This window comes from Hippoglossus stenolepis, chromosome 2, assembly GCF_022539355.2.
Source record: "Hippoglossus stenolepis isolate QCI-W04-F060 chromosome 2, HSTE1.2, whole genome shotgun sequence".
Lineage (NCBI taxonomy): Eukaryota > Metazoa > Chordata > Actinopteri > Pleuronectiformes > Pleuronectidae > Hippoglossus > Hippoglossus stenolepis.
This window is the reverse complement of record NC_061484.1, coordinates 18,898,274-18,923,157: the sequence shown is the minus strand read 5'-3', so window position 1 is coordinate 18,923,157 and position 24,884 is coordinate 18,898,274. Positions and strand designations below refer to the sequence as shown.

General features: G+C 40.3%; 3 protein-coding genes across 7 annotated transcripts; 2 read left to right on the top strand and 1 right to left on the bottom strand.

Moving 5' to 3' along the window:
• The first annotated feature begins 1,591 nt into the window (after positions 1-1,591).
• bdh2 (3-hydroxybutyrate dehydrogenase, type 2) lies at positions 1,592-7,543 on the top strand. 4 transcript variants are annotated; one of them, XM_035168847.2, is made up of 10 exons: positions 1,592-1,683; positions 2,813-2,903; positions 3,844-3,922; positions 4,886-4,982; positions 5,771-5,879; positions 6,238-6,298; positions 6,465-6,578; positions 6,939-6,997; positions 7,079-7,171; positions 7,290-7,543. In XM_035168847.2, the coding sequence occupies exons 2-10, from the start codon at positions 2,832-2,834 to the stop codon at positions 7,341-7,343; spliced, it is 738 nt and encodes a 245-aa protein (XP_035024738.1). In that variant the 5' UTR covers positions 1,592-1,683; positions 2,813-2,831; the 3' UTR covers positions 7,344-7,543. The 4 variants fall into 4 exon arrangements, with proteins under 4 accessions (XP_035024738.1, XP_035024747.1, XP_035024755.1 ...); XM_035168856.2 differs by having other exon boundaries at positions 1,598-1,683; positions 2,816-2,903; XM_035168864.2 differs by having other exon boundaries at positions 1,662-1,696.
• A 1,423-nt stretch (positions 7,544-8,966) lies between these two features.
• Positions 8,967-19,301, top strand: si:dkey-162b23.4 (sodium/hydrogen exchanger 9B2). Of its 2 annotated transcripts, none has more exons than XM_035168821.2 (13): positions 8,967-9,115; positions 10,672-10,963; positions 11,769-11,970; positions 12,162-12,332; positions 13,093-13,235; positions 13,500-13,627; positions 14,757-14,932; positions 15,306-15,412; positions 15,748-15,897; positions 16,149-16,257; positions 16,953-17,089; positions 17,297-17,474; positions 17,913-19,301. In XM_035168821.2, the coding sequence occupies exons 2-13, from the start codon at positions 10,805-10,807 to the stop codon at positions 17,972-17,974; spliced, it is 1,722 nt and encodes a 573-aa protein (XP_035024712.1). In that variant the 5' UTR covers positions 8,967-9,115; positions 10,672-10,804; the 3' UTR covers positions 17,975-19,301. The 2 variants fall into 2 exon arrangements, with proteins under 2 accessions (XP_035024712.1, XP_035024703.1); XM_035168812.2 differs by having other exon boundaries at positions 17,297-17,513.
• Positions 19,302-19,496: 195 nt separating this feature from the next.
• cisd2 (CDGSH iron sulfur domain 2) lies at positions 19,497-24,474 on the bottom strand. The gene is made up of 3 exons (XM_035168884.2): positions 24,237-24,474; positions 20,923-21,137; positions 19,497-20,826 (listed from the first exon to the last, which is right to left on the bottom strand). The coding sequence occupies exons 1-3, from the start codon at positions 24,337-24,339 to the stop codon at positions 20,737-20,739; spliced, it is 408 nt and encodes a 135-aa protein (XP_035024775.1). The 5' UTR covers positions 24,340-24,474; the 3' UTR covers positions 19,497-20,736.
• Positions 24,475-24,884: the final 410 nt, after the last annotated feature.

Below are 24,884 nucleotides of genomic sequence, written 5' to 3'. Positions count from 1 at the left end.
GAAAATATTATTCTGGATCTATTCATTTATTTTTGAAATTTGCACTCTAACTAAACATGTCCATCTATTCTTATGCAGGTTGAAAATATCACGGAAAATGAAATAGGACTTTAATCTCATTAAATGTTTGCATATCTATCCTTACAACAACAGTTTTATACACGGTTCACCAAAATGAATGCACCATGCAACATCATTTCAATTGTAAAGACTGACATTTATGAGGCTGTTGAACTCAACTGTGTTATACAGAGATGCTTTTCTGTTACTTAGCCAACGCCCATTGATGTATAGGGACAAAATAGTAGACACTGCAACAAAATTAATTCAACAGCACATCAGGGAGGCTGTGGCTCAGTGGTTAAGGCGTTTGTCCTTTAACCAGAAGGTCGGTGGTTTGATCCCATTTTTCCCTTGGGCAAGATACTGAGCCCCAAATTGGCTTCTTATTGAGAAAGTGCGAGACATTGATGCACTGTATGGATTTTTGTGTGAATGTAAAACTGTACTGTAAAGCACGATATAGATACAGATCATTTACCATTTACATCGGACTGCAGCCTCCAAAATAACAGCAAAGAATAAACATTGCTCCACAACAGTGTCAATACAACTTGAACTGAAGGCAGGACTTATCACAGGACTTATCACAGGACTGTATGATAAAACCTAACCTGCCATATGGTTTCACAAATTCATGTGATTCTCAGCATAACACTAAGAAACTAGTGATGGCAATAACAGACATATATTCAGTTAAGAGCCGTAGATCTCTGAGCACAAAGAAGCAGTTTTGTTTCTATAAGTCAAATACTGAAAAACTTGAAGCCAATGATTATCTGACTTAGTTTTTTTTTTAAAGACAGTATTCTCAATGTATAAATGCTGAAGGATTTGCAGTTTACACCAAATTTAAATTAATTATTATGCTCAATTTTACATATGAATTTAATTTACTTTTAATATTAAAATGTTCTTAATATTAATGTATACAAAATGTTCTTTTCTTTTTCTTTTTTAACAAATCATTAAACAATTCAATAATTAAACAGGGCCCGTACATTGCAGACCTTTGTGCAGAACTTAAAGGTCAATTTCCAACGATAGGGGATTTTATCATTATCAAGAGAGTTCACACACACACACACACACACACACACACACACACACACACACACACACACACACACACACACACACACACACACACACACACACACACACACCACAATCATCTGATGCATGTTGACGTGCAGTGAAGTTATATAAACGGCTGCTGTTGCAAAAGAGAATGAAAAAAGAAAAGACAGGACAAGATAATGCACACATCATGGTTATTGTGGTTATTATGACTTATAGATCAATACCATTCTATAAGGCTGGAGCTTCTAAAATGAGCTGAACATTATGGAACAGACCATACCAGTCTTAAAGAATACACATGTATTTGACCGAACACGAGTTAGTGTCTAGTTGACTCAGAGAAGAAGCGTCTTCACAGTAAACAACTCAGTGGTGAGTCAAATAAAAACCGTCGGGTCACTATCTTGCTCTGTATTTCATCTTCTCACCGCACAGTCACGCTCACTTCCTGGTTGTGAACCAATAGCAGAGTCAGACCCAGGTCACGTGTCGGGCTCTGCTTGCTCATTGACGTGCACAATATCGAAGCTGAACCACACGGTGAGTTTCCTCAGTGAGTTTTTACTGAGTTTGTTCTCGACAAACAATCCGTGAATGTGACTTGTATCAGTTGTGCAGCACTTGTTAGATTGTTCACCGATAGCAAAGACAATCGATGACCGATTATGACCGACAGATTTTCTCTCAACTGCTGGAGCTGATAAGTTTAGAAAATATTTGTTCTGTCTGTGCTGTTGATAGACATCAGCTAAAAGTTGGTTTGCAGTTTCACACTCTTCCCTCTGTGGAGAAACTCATCATTTCATAATGGACACATGTTGATTTTCGCAGAAACTGAAGGGAAAATAAATAACTCATAACAATTGTGTGGGTAGAATTCATTGCTGGACTGTTGTACCGACCTCTATCCAATAAAACAGATATAGATTGAAAAACTGCACAGAGACAGTGTGTGAAACACAGAAGATCAATTCTGTGCTGAAATGACTGCAACTGGAAGATCTCCACTTGGTTTGTGTAACTCCGACTATGAAAGCCTCCTTGTTACCTCAGATATTTATATCACCCTGACTGGATTTGACAGCTGCCACTATGAACAAGTGGACTTTTTTTTCCCCTTCACTGTAAGGCATCAGTCTACTGTGCTCTGCTCAGAGACGTCCGTTGAGAAACAGCCTGTCAATTATTACATCCTGGTTGAACATTATTACAAACCTCAGGTGTGAAGTCAGAGGAGCTCCTCTCATTCTTTTCACTTCTACTTATGACTCAGTGTTGTTACTTTGACACCAGTCGATTTATTTTTGTTTCTTACATTGTTAAAGTTAGATTTTCTGGAGGTGGAGCTGTGATACTTTCCAACCATCGTGGCTTTGGTGACACAGTGTTACATGATGCGTGCTGTCCTTGCGTGGCCTGGGTTTATAATTGAACCTTGATATCTTACTTCCTGTTAAACACCACAGACATTTTTCTTCACGTAGAATTTCCTGTATTGGAATTTAACGAATTTTCTTTGAGCGTTTCTCGTTTCATTCGGACGAAAGAAACCTTCGTAAAACACACATTAGCAAATATCTAATGAATTCTCCGGACGTGTTCAATTTGACAAAAAGAGCTTTTATATTGGAAATGAACCTTTTTATTTCTTTTCTTGTTTTGATCACAGCAGCGGTGGAAGGAGCGCCATGGGCCGTCTGGATGGGAAAGTGATTGTGTTGTCGGCAGCGGCCCAGGGGATTGGACGTGCTGCTGCAATAGTAATGAGCTTCAATAAGCACTTCTCACTGATCTCTTTCATAGCAAATCACTCTTAGAAAGAGAGTATATTTTATGTGAATGCAAATTGAAGATTACAATGTCGCTGACACTGTGCGATGCTATCTCCTGCACCGAATAATCTGCAAATGACTGATTGTGTGTATGTGTACAATATGCTGTGACACCACATGGACACACTCTAAATAACTGAGCAGTAACAGTGATTTCTTGGGATCAGACAAACACGGGGTCAAGACAATCCTCCGGCCAAAGAGGAGGAAAAACAAAACACTCGTACATCTCCCACACGTACTCGTCAAGATTGGGTCATCATCGCCTCCATTCCCTTCGAGTGATGTCTTTATGTGTGCGTGAGACTGTGCCTCGTAGCACAGCGGGTGTCGTGTCACGTTTGCGGTGGAATTCAAATGTGTTTACGCTGCGTCGGATCATTAGTCGTTTAAATGACTTCCTGTTAAAGGCTTCATTTTGTGTCTCGTGAGCATTTTCCACCAAGACCTTTAAAATGTTGATTTTTTGGGGGGGGGTTCACTGTGTTCTGTGGTTAATGATGCATTCACTCCATCAGATACCAGCTGACCAGAAATTAAATGGATAGAAATTTGAGAGTGGAGAGATTAGATTTGAATATATTCTGTATCTATAGATAGTTGGTAATAAGTGGTGACCTGAATTATGCCTCAGTGACTGATTACAAATCAGGCAGCAATTCAGATTTGATGAGCAGAAAAAAACGACCTGCCTCCCATTCTTCAAAAACTATTTATTTCGCAAAATAGCCTCGGTGTATTTTCCTTGAATCAATCATCTTCTTTTTGAGGGAATGAAAAGGTCACAAGGGTCAGCGTTAGGGGTCAGCGTCATCATGCTCAGACGTCGTGTAACTGCTTGTAAGTGACTCATGTTTTTTAACTGTAGGCGTTTGCAAAGGAGGGAGCTCAGGTCACGGCCACAGACATCAACGGGGAGAAGCTGAAGGAACTGGACGGTATCCCAGGTAACATTATCCTCTCTTGGTCTGCAGCTGACACCTGCTGGGTGACCAGTGAAGTGCAGTCAAGATGGCCGAGCCAAACACGTCTGTGTTTAAAATCCAAAGATTTTGCAGTCTGCTAGAAGACAGAATTTGTTTCCCTTCAAAATGTATTTTTATTGATTAGTCGATTATAGATATATTTGGTTTTATTTCCTGTTGATTTGCTAATGTAATTAATTAACAACTATTTTTAGCTGCACCTTTTTTGCACTTTTTAGGTTATATCTGTGGAACGCCGTCAAGGAATCCTTTCACTTGGACTCCCATACATTATTATGATTTGCAGAAAAAGAAAACCCAAACAGAGTCACACACTCATACATATCAGGGAACCACTTATATATATCACACCAAGAATTATACAATCTTGAACTTAGACACGTTTCTGCAGACTTGCATCGGACACATAAAGAGGAGATATCGGTAAAGATTCTATGCAATTTACTTTTTGAATGATGAAGCCTGTGTATCACCTTGAATTGGATTAATCACTGCCTGACATTGACAAGTGATCACTGTTAAACCATAAAAACTAACGTCAACAGGATTCCTGATTTGGCAGACGTGGAGGAGCAGGTTGATTTCAAGAATTTGTCTCTACCAGTCCCTGCTGGACCAGGATTGAATAAACACTCTTCCCTCGCTCCACACCTCCATACAGTAACAAGCAAAGCCCTTCCCCTCTGATTGCTTTGTGTAGAGCTGTTGAGTGGTGAGCAGGAGAACACAGTGGTTGTAGGCAGCAGCTCGGTGTGAGTGGTTCTTATACCTCCCCTGGTTTCCTTAATTTAGAGGAACAGACCATTTACTCAAGGCTGCTGAGTGTAAGGAAGTGGGGGGAAATAAAAGAAATGTTAGGTGTTTCATCTAAAGTAAAGTATGTCTGTAGTAAAGTCTTGATTCAGATCTCCTCCTCATCAACAGGGATCAAGACCAAGGTGGTTGATGTGACGAAGAAGGAGCAGGTGGAAGCTTTGGCCAAGGAGCATGACCTTGTAGATGTGCTGTTCAACTGTGCTGGGTACCTTTTCATTCATTTTCATTTTCAGTCTATTCTTTTCATGGAGGTCCACAAACAGCAGAATACAATGAAAAGTAAAAATGAACATAATGGATAAATAAACACAATAAGAGAATACAATTGGAAAAATAGGTAATTGTACATCATAGAAATTACAGAAATAACAAAATATAAATCCTAACCACTGTGTTTCAGAAAGTAAAAACCCTGCCCGTTTATCCAGATCGGTTCCTAAATGTGATGGGCTCTTACTTCCCAACTTCTCCACAAAATTGAATGGCATTGGATTCAGTAGTTTTTGAGTAATTCTGCTGACGGACGGATAATTCAGTTAAATCCAGTTTAAGCCACCAAATCACAACATAAATCATGTCAAGACATTTTTAAATCATAATAGACCTCACAATATTATAGAGAAACCCGACAACGAGTGGACTGTGGAGAGAACAAACTCCTGTGTAAATGGCAATGAAAACATAACCTCCTCCATATCTCTGTATGCATGGTGGCTCCATCAGACAGAGGTTCCTTAACTACATCTCCAAAATCCCTGTACCATAAGGTTTAGCCTCGACTCGACCTTTCGTCAATCTTCTTAAAGTCTCTGAACTGGCACCTTTTAAGGCTCAGTAAAATGATGAGTGGGCTAATGCAGCATTTTGACCCATATTTATTTTTCTTCTGTGATTTGATTCTGATTGACGGATGAGGTCCTGTATTTTATGAACACACTAAATACTGTCATATATGTGTCAAAAGACTTTTTATTTGTCGTGCACCGTACACAGGTTTGTGCACCACGGCTCCATCTTGAGCTGCGAGGAGGCCGACTGGGACTTCACCATGGACGTGAATGTCAAGAGCATGTACCTCATGTGCAAGGCTTTCCTGCCTAAGGTGACCTTTGACCCCTTTACCCAATACTTAACACTGTTGATCCTGTTGTCGAGAGATTGAAATAAGGTGGCGTCGTAAATTGAGTGACATATGCTTTTTTTTTGTTCTCTTCCTTTGTTCGCTGGGATTAGCTGCATTACACTGAGCCTGTGACATGATGGGCGGCGACTGCCCGATCACTAATCCAGCTTTAGCGGCAAACTAACCAAACTGTCACTGTGGGGGAATTTAAAACTCGGATGATTTATCTTTGTGAAATAAAAATGTAAAGGCTAAGAATGTTATGTGATTTTAATCTTCATTTGAACAATTATAACCTTTTTACATGGCAACTTCCTAATTTGTCTTGTCATTCTAGATGTTGGCAAAGAAGTCAGGAAACATTATTAACATGGCTTCTGTTGCATCAAGTATAAAAGGTAAAAGAATAACCCACACATCTTTTCACTGTAGATGTCTGCAGAACAAATATCAAGCCTAATTAAAGGGACATTGAAGTATGACCAAGTTCAGTGTAATCCTCTTATCTTAGATAATTGCTTTCCGTGCGTGTATGTGTGAGTGACATGTGTTTCCTTGGCACAGGTGTTGTGAACCGGTGCGTCTACAGTACCTCCAAGGCCGCGGTAATTGGTCTCACCAAATCTATAGCGGCTGACTATATTGACCAAGGCATCCGCTGTAATTGTGTTTGTCCTGGTAAGTTTTCAGCACCACATAAAAGATACTGTTCTTTTATTCTCCTGCAGTTATTACTCAAAGTTGGGAATATTTGAAAGATAACATCCTGTAGACAGACAGAGGAAATTAAATTGATGTTTATAAGAAAACTCAAGGGCTTGTAATGTTTGAGAACTTTGTGTAGGAGATATAAACCTTGAGTTTGACCCTCCTGAACAATTCTAAAAAAAATGTACCAGGGGTTTTAATGAGTACTACTTCACTGACCTGAATTAAACCCCCTAATTAGTCAAAATGTATCTATATATCTGAATTCAGTTTTGTGTTTTAATGAGGGTTTCAAAAGAAAATCCAGCTCTCTCTTTTATATTTCCTCAGGGACTGTTGATACTCCATCTCTGAGGGGGCGGATCCAGGCCCAACCTGACCCCGAACAGGTGCTGTACACCGGGTACATCTTCCACTAGAATAAATCCTGATGTCTGGGTATTGAGGACAAATGTAACCCCTCTCTGCAGGCTTTCAAGGATTTCATGGCAAGACAGAAAACTGGCAGAATGTGCACAGCTGAAGAGGTGGCCTACCTGTGTGTGTACCTGGCCTCAGATGAGGTGAGTGTTCGGGGTTGGCACAGAAACGTCATGCATGCATGTGGTAAACTGGCAGTTATGGAGAGGACGTGCTCAATATTAATTTTTTTATTTTTCTCCTGTTTTTGCTCCTCCACAGTCGACCTATGTGACAGGGACGGAGCAAATCATCGATGGAGGTTGGAGACTGTAAAAAACATCATGTTACCATTGAAGCAAATCCCTTAACTTAAATAAAGTTCATAAAACTTCAATCTATGCTGCAGATGTATACGTGTAGTGCCAAAATAGTGTCACGCTGGCACATGTTGAGAGGCATTGTGATAAATTGGCTCCATCACATCTACATTGTAAGTGTGTGTAACACCTATAAAATAAACATATCCATTTAAATCAGAATCGTCTTTATTGCCAAGTATGTTTCCAACATACAAGGAATTTGCTTTGTTGTTGTGTGCAGAACAAATATATTAAGTCGAAAAATATGGGGGTTATTAAGCAAAATAATAATGATAATAATAATACATTTTATTTATATTGCCCATTTCAAGTTTAAGCAGTGCTTTCCTAAGACAAAAGAGTAAAAATTTAAATCAGAAACTCGTTAAAAAAATCCTTGTAGGACATTCAGGTGTTGCAATTTGACAGCATAGATATTACCAGCACTATATATCTCTGATACATCAATATATTGATAATATTATAAAACACATTAGATAACTAAAAAGATAATTTCATGTATCGAATATGTTCTGAAAGATTTAGTAAAAGCTTATAAATACAGACTATTAAACAAACAAGCACAATTAGATTTCTAAAAACAGACAAATTAAATAAGTGTATCATATGTAACTTCAAGTCAACAGTACATGAAAAGAGCACGTATTGGACTTGAAGGAGAAAGGTAAAGACATGACTGATAGTGAAATGTCTAAACATCTCCAGCAATACACTTTGATGACTTTTTAGAAAAATCCACGTATGAAGATATATACAAAATTCTGCTGATTGATTAATACTTTACAAAGTAATTTATGTGTAATCAGTATAATATATATATATATATACATATATAACATGTATAACATGTAATAAAACCCCTTCAGCAATAAACTTAGATGACTTTGTTTTGTTGAATTTTTATAAATATGTACAATATGAAAATATTGATGATATATTAATTAACATTTTACAACGAAATATCTCCCTCTCTGTGTGTGTGTGTGTTCCTGTACTTATATCTTTGTGAGGTCCATATTAAGCGTAGACCCCACAGAGTGAGGACATTTTGACCGGTCCTCATTTTGTCAATGGGCTGTTCGAGGGTTAAGACTTGGTTTCAGGGATAGGCATTTAGTTTGGATGGTTAAGGTTAAAGTAAGGGGCTTGGAGAATGTTTTATGTCAATGAGTGTCCTCACTAATACAGACATACAGACATACAAACGTGTGTTATTACAGTGACAGATAATAAAATGTCAAAACATCCTCAGCAATAAACTTGGATGACTTTGTAAATTATGTGTATGCACATAATGAAAATATGCAGAATATATTATGTTTATGATTTGGCGCTTTAAATTGAACTGAATTGAACACCTTTTATTTTATCTTTTTGCCATGGACTTTTGTGAGGAACTTTGTAACCTTGTTTAGATAAGTGCTACATAAATAAAGTTAATATTATTATCATATTATTAAATTGCATATTGATTGATCAATACTTCACACAGTCATCTGTGTGTGTGACTGATAAATAAACGAGTGTAAAACATGCAGCAACACACTTTGACTTTTCCATTGAACCTCATCACCCCCCCTCTCCTCCTCCCCCTCCACCAGCCTCCTGTGCTCGGTACACACTCATCACTAATCCGCCTCATTCCCATTCTCCAGCTGGTCTGATCCACCACAGGGACTCGAACACGGTACGGTTCACAGGAGGTGACCATGTTCGCGGTATGAGGTGAGCTGCTTGTTCTTTATTTCCTCTCGAATCCCCCCGGACTCGACCGTGTGACTCCCGTCAGGAGCGGAGGCTGCAGTTAGCCGCTGTGTTTTTAAATGGGAGTGGGGAGTTTCAGTGACAGCTGGCTGGCAGGAAGCGCTACTTCTGGTGCATCCGTTATCGGACAAACACTGATCATTAGTTGTGTCAGATTTAGTTTCACTTTTACTCTCAGAAATGAAACGGTGCGAGCCTCCCGGGTCCAATGTGCCGTTGACGTCAGTCTGCGTTAGAACCAATTCATTCATTTCAAGAGGGGATAAACCAACGAGGGGAGCAATGCGTCGTTTCCAGGGCAACGCTATGTCCCACATTAGCTTGGTGTGTGGAAACGGAGCTAGCTAAATGTCGGCTAAATATTTTAACTATTTTTAGCAGACATTAGTCAGCTAGCTAGCTTGTGCCACTGACATGTCCGATATTGGATCTGCTAGCGTGAGGCGAGGCATGGACTTCCCTCTTCGGCTAATTCCGGTATCGTTGGCGGTGGTTTCAGGCGCCTCTGCCCCTACGCGTGTGTGGGTGTGTGCGTGCGTGTAGCTTCATCATGACACTGAACCAACACTCCCAGCTCAACCAGCCTCCACACATGTAGTCTGCTTAGCTAGCTAGTTTGCCAGCTACTTAGTTAGCTACCGAGGGCTAGGTTTGTTGTTGGTTAATTCTAACCTACTTGAGCTAACGCTAGCTACATGCGCCATATGGTCGAGCTGTAAGCATTGATTAGTGTGGTCTGTTCCCAATTGGATTAACCAGCGTCTGTCGCCATATGCAACTGTCAAAACATTGTAGTAACGTTACTTTGGGCTCAATTCATCTGTGAGTGAACATAACGTGAAGTGAAGTTGATCAGATAATAGACGAGTCCGGTGTCAGAAGTAAACTTTACAGCCCAGGTACTTAGAGCTGCCACATCTTAAAGTAAACACAGGTCAAAGTATGCGCTGTTACACAGATCCTCAATTAGACGGTAGTCACGTGGCTTGAACTCAAATTAGGATCACTAATAGTTTGTGCTTGTGGAATAGTGTAGTTTGTACAAAGCTGTAAGTGTGAGCAAATTTAGTGCAGCTTCAAATTAAAATCTGGATCTAGTGTAGTAGTTGCAGTATTTTGTATCTCATGTTCAGAGCCAGTGCAGTATTTGTATGATTGATGTCAGGGCCAGACATTTTTTCAGGATAAAAGATTTACAAATCTTTAAAACATTCAAACCATTTTTGTTGAAATATTGATGAACATTATATTGCGATATTTACCCACAAAGCCATAGCCCCAAGACTGTGGAGCCTTGGCAGATGTATTTTTTTTTACCACCCAACCCTAGTTAAAGTAAAGACATCTTGTCTTTTAAACATGGACATCTTGGAAATGGAGTGGAAACAGAGCAGGGTATTAGATTGTACTATTCCACATGATGCCAATTTCCACACCTGCATCAACATTGCTTTTTTACATTATTAAGTCAACAATCATTTGTTTTCCTACTGATAAAACCCGCGCTGTATGAATAGGAGCCTGATGTCAGAGCTGGACATACAGAAGCAGAAGTGAAGGAACTGCCCATCAATGGCCAGCCCCGCCCCTCAGCTTGATGCACTGTGACAGAGAAGTGAGTGGAGCGCAGAAATATTGTAGCTAATTGCCATGGAAGACACTCAGGCCAAACCTGCCAGCCCGGAGCAGAGCCCAGCGCCCAGTCCTGCTCCCAGTCCTGCTCCCAGTCCTGCTCTCAGTCCTGCACCCAGTCCTGCACCCGGCCCACTGCTGGACAACACCGCGGTAACTGGAGCAAACCATGTGGAGGTGATATATTTTATTAATAAGAATCTCTTTCAATATTTGCTCTAGTGTGATCTTGTTTTTTCAGTTTTAATTGCTTTAACAAAACTATGCTGCCAAAATGTAATAGTGTGGTTCTGTTGTTCTAGATGATTTTTAAAAATGTTTTTTACACTCACTAAATAAGATATTTTTAGAAACGCAGAAACAATGTGACTCTTCTTCTTTCTTGTTGTTTTATTGCCACCATATTTAATTATATCCCTTTGTAGCCTTGTTAAATTAGTTTTCTGCCCTAAATCATTTGCTCATCATTTGTGAGAATATATAGAAATCAAGTCAGAGTCTAGACTTTGAGGCAATGTACCCACCTTTGCACTATGACAAATGGGGAGTTCTGTGAGTCACGGGAATCGAGCTTCTTGAGCAAGGTCATATCTTTGCTCTATTATTTGCAAAGGCAACAGTAGCTTGTAATCTGCTGGTATGACGTGCCTCTGTGTCACCAGTGCTGATTGGGCACAACAGAGGGATTTCACAATTAATATGCCTCATCTAGATCTTAAAGTTTTCTCATCTTTCCTTTTATATTTTTTGTCAGTGTGACACCATAGTTTTGATGTGCTGTTTAAAATGCTTCATTTATTTGGGTTATCTTCTTTACCCCAGTTACTTTTTAATCTGCATATTCTTACAGCAAGTGATAAGAACAGTTTGAAGCTTGTGTGCTAAAAATATCTTCAGCACACATTGCCTTTGTAGACATGGTGTTCAGGCCGCTACTAAAACATGCGGCCACTGACCCGTCCTCCTGATTCTTCTCCTCCAGCACCTAAATGTGAACCAGATCCAGGTGGTGGTGCGACGCTGCTCCAGTCCACATGTCACAGAAGAGACAACCTATTTTCTTCCCCGAAACCCGGTGGTGGATGCCGGCACAAACACAGACCCACCAGTGGTCTGCTGCCCCTTGCTCCACAGATTCTGCCCATGCCCTCCAAGAGGCCTCCTGGCTTCTCTCATTACCAAAGGTAACAAGGCAGTGGAGGTGTCTCCTGTTTGTTGCATGGTTTTCCTTTCTTTCACTGGAGATTTGGAAAAACTGTCTGTTACTCCCCAACTTCTTTCTTCATGTAATGTGTAAAAAATGAAAGATTGTATCATATCTATGTTGGCATTTACATCCCCTGACTTCAATGTCTTTCTCCTCTGTCCCCTCCAGTCATTTTGGCAGCTGTGCTCTTTGGAGTGGTTTGGTCCATCACAGAGGACGAATGTCTTCCCGGAGGAAACTTGTTCGGCATCACAATACTTTTCATCTGTGCGGTCATCGGTGGTAAACTGGTGGCTCTCATCCATCTGCCCAAACTTCCACCATTCCCACCACTGCTGGGTAAGGCAGATAATTCACTGTTTAAACCTCCACCAGAGTGATATTTAGTAACACAATATATTATATTGCAGTGTCAGGATAAAATGACTTATACACACAGAGAAATGTCAAGAGGATCAAGTCCCTCATGCTTCTGCTGCACTGGACCTTTTCTTTGTTGTATTATTTGTTGTATACCATATGATTATGGTCCTGTTAACTTTAAGAAGCCGATCAATGATCCTCCTTTTTATCCTATTTGTCTGTGGTAATGGTTTTAACATAACATAATGCAATGTGAATTCCTGGTGTTAATTATTAGGAAACGGAAGATGTCGAACTTCTCCCTATGAAGATAAAAATCACGGAAACTGGAGCCGCTCCTCATTTGTAAATAGAATCAAAGGGCAGATTGAAGTACAACTTGGAGTTTATTTCTCTAAACTTCACCGTCCTGTATTTGTTACCAGTTCAGTGTTTATTTCTATATTTTGAAATATCTTCTGGCTTCAACTGTTTGCATAGTATAACTATAAATATTCTTAATGGGTTTATTATTAGGTTTGTATATTGTTAAAACTTGAATTATCAGTGGTGTAACTGTATTTTCAGTTCACACTGAGCCTCCTGGTCTCAGGTGTCCAGTTTAATCACCGTGAGTTCAAAAAGCAACATGGAGGTTGACTCTTGTTCCGTAGGTGCATGAGACATCAAGAATAAACAGTGTTTCTTCGTGGTAGAAAAGCTCATCTTTCCCCTCACACCCTCTGCTGGGTCGTAGGTATGCTGCTGATGGGCTTCATGCTGAGGAACATCCCAGTTATAACAAAGGGGGTGTACATTGACTTCAGATGGTCGGCGTCCCTAAGGAACATCGCTCTGGCTGTCATCCTCGCCAGAGCTGGTCTCGGGTTGGATCCCACGGTATGACTCACACTCCACCATTGGAGCCCAGTGTATGCATAATAGAAATCTTTAGAAAGATTCAGTGACTAATCTCATCCCTGTGCATATGGCTTAACTATACAAGGTCTCATAGTATTGGCTTAGTTAACCAGTTTTTTTAAGTTGTACAACTTATCTGACAGTAAAAAAAAACACAGTATTACTGTTCCAGTGTCAAGTCTTTTTCTCCATTTGATTTGTTTCCGTCTCAAACTCCTGAATCCTGTCTGTGTTTGCTGCCAGGCTCTGAGGAAACTGAAGGCCGTGTGTATGCGTGTGGCAGCCGGGCCCTGCTTGATCGAGGCTTGCACCACAGCGGTGGTCTCTCACTTCCTCATGGGCTTGCCCTGGGTGTGGGGTTTCATCCTTGGGTAAATACACATTATTAAAATACATATATCAGCAGATATATTGGTATCAAAGTTTTCACCCCCTATAGAATAGGCGTCAGCTGCCAACAATCCATATCAGTTGGGTTCAAACTTCAACTTATTTTTTGTGATTTTTTTTTAACTCAGTGGTTTGATAGTAAGGACAAGAGGCCAAAGCTTTTCAGTTTAGTGTGCATTAGCCCCTGGGAAACTTCATGAGGTCTTATTTATCAATCAATCAAAGAAAAAGTTGGTCGGCTTTCTTAGACAGAGCAGGAGGCTGGTTACATACAAAGCAGTTATTTAATCAGACATACAAATGTTTATCTTGACCTTACAGGGTCTACTTTTTCTGTAATATTTCTTATATATCCCTAACAGAGAGAAAATAATTGTAAAGTTATTTTTAATATACATCTCTCTTAGTATTTCTATTATCTACTGTGTGAACAGACTGTTCAGCTCTCTGTGGTGCAGGAGTATTCACCGATAGAAGATGGTTATAGCATGAGCATGCTGAGCTTTAAAGATAAGATATGGAAGGTTTACTAACAGTGAAAACATTCTGCTTCCTAAGCACCACCAGATCACCCTCATATCAACACAGTTTATTGCTGATTAATGTTGTTTGGGTTTGATGATGGTACAAATACATCAACTCTCAACAATAAGATGTGTCTGGGTTTTTTTTGTCCTTGCAATAGTTAAAAAAACCTTATCAGCATTCGTGTGCCTCAGTAGTTGCAAAGCAACTTGTCACACGGGGCTTTATTCACCAATGACCTGTTCCTCCTCTGAGTACTTTGCTTATCGTTGGTTGGAGGGTGGATAGAGGCCAAAACAAATATTTTTTTAATACTGACCAACTCAAATGTCTCAAACTCAGTTTTGAGGCCACGTTTTTTTATGATTAGGAAAATCATGTGAATTTTTTAACACCCATGACCAAGGCGTCATTCATGAAGGATCATAACCGTTCTATTAAATTTGAAGCCTGTAACTCATGTCAGACACACATCCTCGGCTTCAGTGTCTCCTTTTTCTATCCCTCCAAATGTATTCAAAGGCTGATGATTTCTTTTGCAGGAGAAAGTAAACTGATAAACACTCAATCTCCTCCACTTTGTAGTTTTGTGTTGGGCGCTGTGTCTCCAGCGGTGGTGGTTCCCTCCATGTTGCTGCTGCAGAAGGACGGTTACGGCGTGGAGCAGGGCATCCCCACGCTGCTGATGGCTGCAGGCAGTTTTGACGACATTCTCGCCATCACTGGGTTCACCACATGCTTGAGCATGGCCTTCGCCGAAGGTAACCTGCGGATGTGTGTGTTTGCGTGTGAGGAGAAGTGAAGGGAAATGAATCCAGTGGGTTTTTTTTCTTTGAAACTTAACACTATCTTATCTCCAGGGGAGTGGCGTCCACTGTAGTATAGGTCGACACTGAGAGGCACATGAAATAAGTGACTTTAATCTGTAGTTTGCCAGGAGCTCAGTAGAGGGTGCAAGTGAGCTAGTACACAAAGTAAAAGTATATTTGTACATTTTGTACCACAGTGTAGAGTCTTTGACCTGCATATAAAAACCTTAAATAAGACCATATATTTTCACAATGCTTCTGCCACACATCTAAGTCAGTTAATTTTCTTTTGTCTTTTGTATATTTTGTCTGCTGCTACTTTCAGGCTCCACATGGTTCAACCTCCTGAGAGGTGTAATGGAGGTGGCCGGTGGGACGGTTGCTGGGATTATTCTTGGTTTCCTCATCCAATACTTTCCCAGTGTTGACCAGGTAGGCATGGTCTCCCAGCATGACTGTAATATTATCTACTTTTACAATTGCTTATCAAACAGGCTCCACAGTCTGTGTAAGAAACAACTTTGAAGAACCAACAAATGCTTGAGGAAAATTTAACAAAGTGTTTCACTTCTGATTATAATCTGTGAGGTCATCAAAAGCCGGCTCATGAACTCACATGACATTTTCTGGAGTTTGCATTTCAAGTTTGCAAGTTCAGCACGTCAAGATTATTTAGTATCAATGTAGGACGAACACTTAGATGTATGAATGTTGTATGTCTGGATTTCACCAAACTAAAATATTCAGTGTATAATCTCTTTCCCCAGAAACATTTGGTGATGAAGCGTTCCTTCCTGGTGCTGGCTCTCTCCGTCTTTGCCGTGTTCGGCAGCAACGTCGCTGGATTTCCCGGCTCTGGAGGCCTCTGCACCCTGGTGTTGGCATTTCTGGCTGGACTCGGCTGGGGGAAGGAAAAGGTTATAACATATGCATATGGCATCTTTCACACACATAGCGGTACTTATGAGGCCTCTTATTCACAGTTATCCATCTTTGATCATGAATTTTTACGTAAACTTGGCAGAAAAGAAGGCTACAGAATGAATTGTTAAAGCGTACCACTTTGGAACCTGTTGTTAAGAAAAGATATTAATCAGCATATTGTTTTTAATAACCATTGTTAAAAAACAACCTCGCTATACATTTTGTGTGTTCTGTGTTTCTTAAGGCACGTGTGGAAGAAGTGGTCGGGTGGGCGTGGGACATTTTTCAGCCCCTGCTGTTCGGACTGATCGGAGCAGAGATTCGAATCTCTCAGCTGGAGGGACACACTGTTGGTGAGATGAACACAAACAGACATCTAAATAAAACACAGTGCCATGGCTGTTCTGCGAGGGATTCAAATGTGACTGGATAATCACATTGAAAATGTGTTTGCATAATCAAAAAAGACTCTGGCAGAGTTTTAATCTCTCCATCTGTACATTCTAAAAGCTGAGCCTGTGTTGGCCCTCATGTATTGTTCTTCCATCGTGGTTCCAGGATGTGGGTTACTTAAGCAATAGATTTGAGGTGTCTTTTAGAAAATCACCTTGTTAATGCTGCTTTTTGGTGATCTATCTCTAATGTCAGTATTACTTACATTAGAAAAAACATGCTTTACTACCCAGAATTCACTATGATGAGAATTCAGAGCCTCAAGCTGATACACTGAACTTATTAGGAATGGTGCACATTATATTTGTGCTTATGGCTGTATATAAACTAAAGATTGACTAAGATCTAAGGTGGAACACAAGAACAGTTTTAGGGAAAATACCTCTTGAACTTTCTCTTTGGCTAATGTGCGCGTGTGAGAGGAGCAGATGTCTTGGACCTCAACTCCACACTTGAGACCGCAGGCTGTTTGTTCACCTTTCCCCAGTCACTTTCCCCGCTACACTGTGCTAGTGTTGCGCCCACGCTTCTGACGCAACATTAACATAACCCACTCATGACATCGTCATCTGACTCTTGCTTTGTTTGTGTCTAGGTCTGGGTATAGCCTCTCTGCTCATTGCCCTCGTGGTTCGACTCCTGTTCACCTTTGTGTGTGTGTTGTGCGCGGGCTTTAACATGAAGGAGAAAGTGTTCATAGCCATGGCGTGGATGCCCAAAGCCACAGTGCAGGTACGTCAGTGCTGATACATTTGTCAGCAGGAAAATGATCCTTTGGGAATGAGTGTCTCTTTTATAGAACTTATCAACAGATGTTTTCCTTTGTAAACACAGATTGCAATATAATAACATTTCAAGTGTTTCCTCATGGTGATGGTGAATTTCTTTGAGAATCAGCAGCGAAAAAAAAAACCCTGCTGTCGTCTTCTCCCTCATCAGGCAGCTATAGGCTCCACAGCTTTAGACATGGCCAGGTTAAGGAACGAAAAGCAGATGGAGAAGTATGGCATGGATGTGTTGACGGTGGCCGTGCTGGCCATCCTCCTCACGGCCCCGCTCGGAGCGCTTATTATAGGAATCACTGGACCGTACCTGTTACAGAGACCGAAGAACTGTGGTGAGCGAGTCAAACCCAATTTATCAGCATTTTACTTAGGTAGGTAAAGTCCTACGTTTCAACATTTCAACTCAGTTGATCCCGCCTCGCTTCCTAGCTGTACACGAGTAGTGAATGTGATTTTCCCTATAATGCTTTTCCCTACTTCTCCTTTTGTGATAGATGTGTCCGCTCACACAAGGATTTTTGCATAGGTATAGTTTGGCTGTTTACCCTGACGCTCACGCCTTCATGTCTTTTACATCTACACAACAGTGGCTTTGTTGATGTTAATGTGGGAATATCAGATTAACCTCAGTGCTCACGAGCGCAACTCATGAATGTTGACGACTCCAATGCTTGTTGTTTTGTTTGTAGTTCTTGTACGAATGTTATCAGACTTTTCACTTGAGCCTTTCTCATTATATTCTCTTCCTCCGCCTCGTCTTCACCCTGCAGGCACTGGAGCAGGAAGCGACGATGATAACGAAACTCCTATCACCTATGAAAGTACACTCTGACACTGCCAGTCTTGACCCAGCGAGCGAAAGGACATTTAACAACAACACTTCCGCCGTGCGCTCACACAAAAGCGGATATTTGAGCTTTCTTTTGTGTGTCTCTATACACTGGTCACCTCCTGATGTTTGCCATCCTGCAGGAGCACATCAATCACGCTGTATTTATAGCCCCTGGTGGTTTCCAGGCCTCGGGCTCTAAACAAATGACCCACATCCAAGCGTCTGCACTGTCAAAGCTGTAATGCTGTGTTTTAATATATGCAGGGTTACCTATCTGAATGTACTGACAGTAGCAGTATTTTATTTATTTTTCGTTTTAAATTAGACTTCTCGGTTACTGACCCATATTTAAGTCTTTTGTTCTTCTGCACTTATTTTTACAGCTACGTGTTTGTGTATTTTATTTTTATTGAAATATGTATTAGCTGTTTGTCTTGTGATGAGAAGGGTTTGTCTAATTTACTCAGGAAAAAGATCTAAATAAGCCGCAATACTTCGTTTATACATTATGCTGCTATCATGTGCAACATGGCAGTATTTCTGCTTACATCGTCATATGATGATGTCCACATTCAAAACAATCATGGTAACCCAACTTTTTATAGTTTGATCAAGAGTAGATTTAGATTTTTTTATTTCAGAAGAATGCAGTGTGAGTTGTTTTTGATTCGTTTGAATTTATATGGCCTCATTTCAAAGGTTCTCAAGTATTATTAGCCAGTTTGATAATTTTACAGAAATGAGCTTTAGTTTTTTACCAAATATTCTTTAAATAAATGCTGTAGTGAACGTGCAACATGCTGTATATTTATAGTTTGATGTATGTTTAAGAAAGATTATAATTTATCTCAGCGATCATCAAAAATCAGCACAGGCATCCAGCAACCCTGATGAACATGGTTTCATAAAGACTTCATATGTTTAAATTGTTGAATTGATTCCTTGACTCAAACTGTTCCCATTAGTCTATTTATATAGTATGTAACAAAGTACATTTACTTTGTTAATGTACTTGAATAAATCCCCATGTATTTGTACTTATTGTTTAATAAGTATATTTATTTTCAAGTACATATCAGCAAATCTCTGTACTTAATGCTTACTACATTTTAACAATGCATTGAGTTACATTTGAACAGTGTTTTTATATTAAAGTAATCAATGCCATGAGGGGAGTTGGTCCATTGTTCCAATCAAAGCTGGCAGGTAACATTGCATCCATATGGATTCAGAAGAGGCCGCCACTGAGATGATGTAAACTGTTGCATTAGTGAATAGGCTTCACTCGGCAACTACTTTTACTTTTAATAAAAGTATATTTAAAACATTTTTGTCCATTTATTCGTACTTGTATGTTTAAGAACTTCCTCCACCAGTGTCTGTAAATAAGCCTGAAATTGTCAGATCAAATAATGTAATCAGCGCCTAAGGGCCCGTCTGTCCTCAGTCGTCAGGTGAAAACAGAAGAGAGGTAACTATTAATTGCAATGTTCCTTATTGTGAATAATAAGTAGGGATATTGTGTTGTTAAATTCTTTATGCAAACCCACAACCCTAAGTTTATGAAACACTTGAGAAAGGAAAAGAAAGAAATGAATCTCTTGGTTTAAAGCTTTGCCTATAATAAGGAACCTCTGTGTAAATATGAGCCTGAATTTAAGTTTTACCTGGAAAAACATTCAGTAACAGACACATTTAAAAAAATAAGGTGTTCTCTGATTCCTTGACATTCATACATACTTATTTCAACTCCAGGTTAAGTGAAGTGTTCCCCAGTTGTAACAGATCCTGCTGAGTTAAACTATTGAGACTATTTCTTTGCACATTTCACATTTGTATTGCAGAATGAATGAATGAATGAATGAATGAATGAATTTCAGCCTTACAAAGGTTCATAAACACACACACAGTCATTCTCAGACATTATGATGAAAATACATATCTGACAATACAAGCACTTTATGTATAACATATTGCTGACGAATTAAAAAGTAGAAAGGCTCTAGCAGGAAGTCAACTTTATACAGAGGCTAGAAAAATAAACGGCGTTTAGAAAAAACCTTGGCGGGGCCGTGAGGCTAAAACTGGATATTACTCAACAGTGCAGTTGTTTGAAATGTTTGAAGGCAACAAAGTGTAAAACGTGTGTTTAGTGGCTATGAACAAAAATACATTTGAAGAATAATAAGTAGCTTCCCATACACACAATAACTTATAAGGACAGCGTTTCACATCCTGACAGTATGTAAATATTTGGCACACGGAAAAACGGAAGCGAAAGAAAGAAAGAAAGCTTTGTCCAAAATGAAAGCTTGCTGTGCAACATTTTGATGACAGGATGAACCAAGTTTGCGCTCATGGCTTCGAATCATTTAAAGTCGTCACAACGTTGCTGAAATTGAGCTTCAAGTTTTCCCCTCAGTGGTCCCGAGTCTCCCGATGGCTTCTAACTGATTCCAAAAAATCTGAGACATGACTTTAAGTGAGTTGACAGTCATATCACAACAGTGAACAATGGCCACAACCAAAACAAAACAAAACCCTTCCTTACTGCACAGGAAAATACAGTTTTCACACTAACTGACTGTGGAAGTAGGGCCACTTCACTCTGGAAGTTAATATTTCTACAAAACATGACACCAAAGCAAGATCAAGATATGTAAAAACAAAACAACGGAAAAAAAAAAACAGACAAAACTACAAACTGTTAAATGAAAACTAAAGACTGGGGAGGGGAAAGGAAAACTCCCATCAGCAGTTGATTATAGAATCTTCTTTTTGAGTATGAGCGGTCCCACGTTGTCCCCGGTCAGCTCATTGTGCTTTAAATGTGACTTGTCACAAACAGGAAACTAGAAACAGGAAACAACTTATTAGCCGATCAGTGGAGCATAAACTCCTCAAGATGACAAAAAAACATAACAGCAAAGTTGAGAAAGTCAACTCACAGTTTTGGAGCGCCAGCAGCGACAGTAACACACATTAGCGCTGTTCAGGTCCTCGATGTCTATCTCGTTCACCACCTTGGGGTTTTCTTTCTGGATCTTCAGGTTGATCAGGCTGTCTCTCTGCTTCTTCTTCTTGGGCAGGAATGGACGGATGGTCAGGTACCCCAGCAAAGCCAGGATGCCCAGGAGAGGCAGCAGCCGGAGCCACTCAGACACTAAACACAAACACACACGCACACACACACACACACATTGATTATTTGTTTGAGTCATTTTCAAGCAAAAAGGCCAAAATGGTTGCAGGGAAGATTTGCTGCTTTTCTTGTCATTTACTGTCGACTGTTGGTCGGACACACCACACAATTTTAAGGACATCTTTATGGACTTTGGTAAATAATAACAATAACATCATCAGCATTATTGTCATATCAACAGACTTAAACACACAACCTCACTTTTATTCCCACTCCTCACCCTGAACACCTGTAACTTTGTTGCACGGGTACGATCTCTTGTGAAAAGTGTCAAACTGACTGAAAGTCGCAGCGTAAACGCTCGGAATCAGGTCCAGCAAGTTCAAGAGCAAAGCTTCACTGTAGATCAGTGAGAAAGACTTCGAAGTCATTAAAAACCATATTTCGCATATTCAGGGAGGAAACGTTTATAATATGAAGAATTTCCAAACAGAGCTTGGTGGATTAAATGTTAAAGCAGCAGCTCTTCTGGTTCAGGAAGCCAGGGATCATGGGTAATATCCACTGTTCTGTTGTGTTTCTGTTCAGTGAGTGGGACTACACGCAGTGAGAGCGCCCATCAAGAGGTTGATAGACTTTGTTTTTTCTCTACATGAAAGGCAATTCACAGAATGAATCACCAAATGCAGCTGCAGAGGGCATCTCATGTATGTGTGTATCATACAGACACATCTTACTCCTAAGATATTTTATGACAAAAATGTGAATTAACCACATTATATAGACCACAAGCATATATAAGCAGATGCTCGTGAGTTTTACCTCTAATCCACTTGTCTCTGTTTTTCTCCCTGAGAGCTGATTGCAAGGTAACACACTGTATCTGCTGCACCCGCTATAGAAAACCATTCCACCTCTTGTCTGTATTTCTGCTCTCTTGGGTTTCATCTGACACCGAGCAGGCGAGCAGGCGGTCTTTGGGAAAAACCCCTCGTACAGTTCACCATACAGGGAGATGACAGACAAGTACAGCGCAGTGAGGATTAACCACAATTAGCTACGAGTTAGACCGCTCAGCTCCAGGAGCCTCTGATAATACTCTTATGGCAATTAAAATACTTTCACTAAAAAAGATTTTGATGTCTTATGGGACACTGCTAATCCTTAATCTCTTTGAGGAATTATTATATTCACTTTATTTTACTTGTAGAGGACTTAATACGTCTTACAGCTTCTAATCTGAACTGACTAGTACCGAGCAGGCAAGCAGTAATGGGTTTATCTACATGCAACACCACGAAACACTGAACTTAAAACTGAAGCCCACAATGTGAGGACTTGAGCAAATCCTAATAACTTCATACCACAGTGATTTAAATGTTCTTCTCTGTTTTCTGTTGGTTTCATATATGTCTAAATGAATCAGATGCCTCCCTTTCATACTTGCAATGCAGAAGTAGCTCTGCTGTTGTGACTTTTTTAGACTATTTGTAGTTAAATGTGACACATTCCAAATGTCTGCTTCGACCAAAACGTCAAAGTGAAACGGTCGATCAGCCCTAACACGGACTTCCACTGCTACATCAACTCACTTTCCTGCAACATCTGTGAAAACATTTAGTATTTTCTTATTTCAGTGTGATGTGTGATGACCCTTGCTGAGGAAGAGTTGTAAAACAGTGAATGCATTGGCTTTGCATTTTGGGTTACAGGTGCACGGTGCAATGTTATGTGATGTATCAGAACTTGGTGTGGTCCAGTAGATGTTTATCACCTAATCTCCGTTTTCCAAAACATGTCTCAACTGAATCATATTAATGTCAAGTGAAACAAGGATTGCTGGATAAAAACAGAGCGGCCAGTTATGACTAACTTCATGTATGTGTTTAGCAGAAAGCCTGAATTGGATCATGACTCTGATAACAAAACTTCGGAGGTTATGATTTCCCTGCTGTTTGTTTATGTGTTTGTTTGTCTGCCTGACAGCCGGATGACTCAACAACTATAGAGCTGATTTGCATGAAACTTTGCGGAGAGGTGTGGCATGGCCCAAGGAAGAGCACGTTACATTTTGGAGCGGATCCAGATCAAGAGACCAGGATTCTTTTTTACCACTTTCATTAACACGGTGAAATAAGGCCCAATTCATCAAGTCGTGGTTCATGTCCAGTCACCTCAAGAATGTTGGTATCAGCACAGGTAGCATTCCAGCACATCAGTTCAGTGCACACTTGAAAACAGGTGCAGCCATGTTTTTCTAAACTTTCAGAATCATTAAAAAAAATCCAACTGGACCTCCCTGCTGCGCTTTGCTTCATACAGGAGAATCACTATAGATGTTTTTCCTCATGCATTATCTAACGATATATTCATAAGTTAATCATTTGGTCTGTAGAGCATCAGTAAATCGTCATTACTTCAAAAACAGCCTGAGCCAGTGACATCTTCAAGTGTCTTGTTTATGCCTGACCACTGGTGCAATGAGGGAAAACCCACACATTCTCCATTTGAGAGGCTGGAACCGTTCGTCTTCTATGTGTAAAGAGTGACTTTAACCATCACTTGAGTTCCTGAATGTAGACCAACTAATGAATCATTCACCTGCTCCTTGCGGTTCTGCCTTAACTCCTACTTGTCTTTTGTAGGGACCGTGACTCCAGATGTGGAGAAGGTACAAACCGAGGAGAAGCCCATGCACTGTGTATCACGTGATGATCTTTGTGCTGCAGGTACACAGGCTTCAGTCTCCCAGTGGTTTCAGACGAGCAGGGTTAGCAGCAGGTCACATTTGCAGCGGAGGAGGACATGTTGATAGTTCTACCACACAGACACTTGGTGGTTAAGGTCACAACTGTGTGCACAGTTCAACACGTGTGCAGAGTCTCTGACAGGGACCACCTTAAGACCAGGACTGAGCTACAGTGCATCTGAGCACAACTACACAATAAAACCACTTTTAAAAGAGAGACATAACTCACGTTGAAGGGGACGCACACACACCAACAACACAACTGTGCCTGCTGTTTTCGCCTGTAAGCTAGCTAGCAGCCCTGTGGTGTGAAGTGTCCCTCTCCAGACATCTCCACAGGACAGTCACAAGTTCGAAACCTGCCAACTAACCTGTTAAGCTCGCGAAGCCCCCGATGCTCTCCGGCAGCGGAAGCCTCTTGAGATACGCTGGAAGTTGGACTTTAATTATCCTGGAGATCGTTTCCAGAACCATCTTGATGCGATGCTTCAGGTTTGACTTGTTTTAGTTCCTGAGGTTCGCTGGTGTCATTGCGCTGAGAATCGAGCGCAGGCTGTCACCGGTGCGTACGCTTCTGCCGTAAGAGTGCGACGCAGTCTATGGAGGCGACCGCAGGAACAGGCGGAAATGATTTCGTGAATATGCGTAACAGCGACCTATGACGGTGTGCGATGTAACCAATGAGCGTTGGAGGAGTTGGTGGCTCCTGATTGGGCAACTTGAATCCGGCGTGACAGAGGTGGTTCCTGGTACTTCAGGTGCTCCTCGTAAAATTAAATTTTATTCAAAAGACCTTTTAACATTTACATAATTCTACGTACTTCATTTGTATATTATTTCTCTGTCAACGTATTTTTAAACTTTCATTTCTTCCACCCCTGTAATCATTTAAAAAGTTTTATTCTTAACCGTTTAATCTTTTTAATTTTTCTCGAAATCGTTTTAAAGTATGCTTTCTGATTTTAAACACCTTTCTTTTAAATGTCTCTCTGTGTTGTTTTTAATGTCCCTCTAACGCA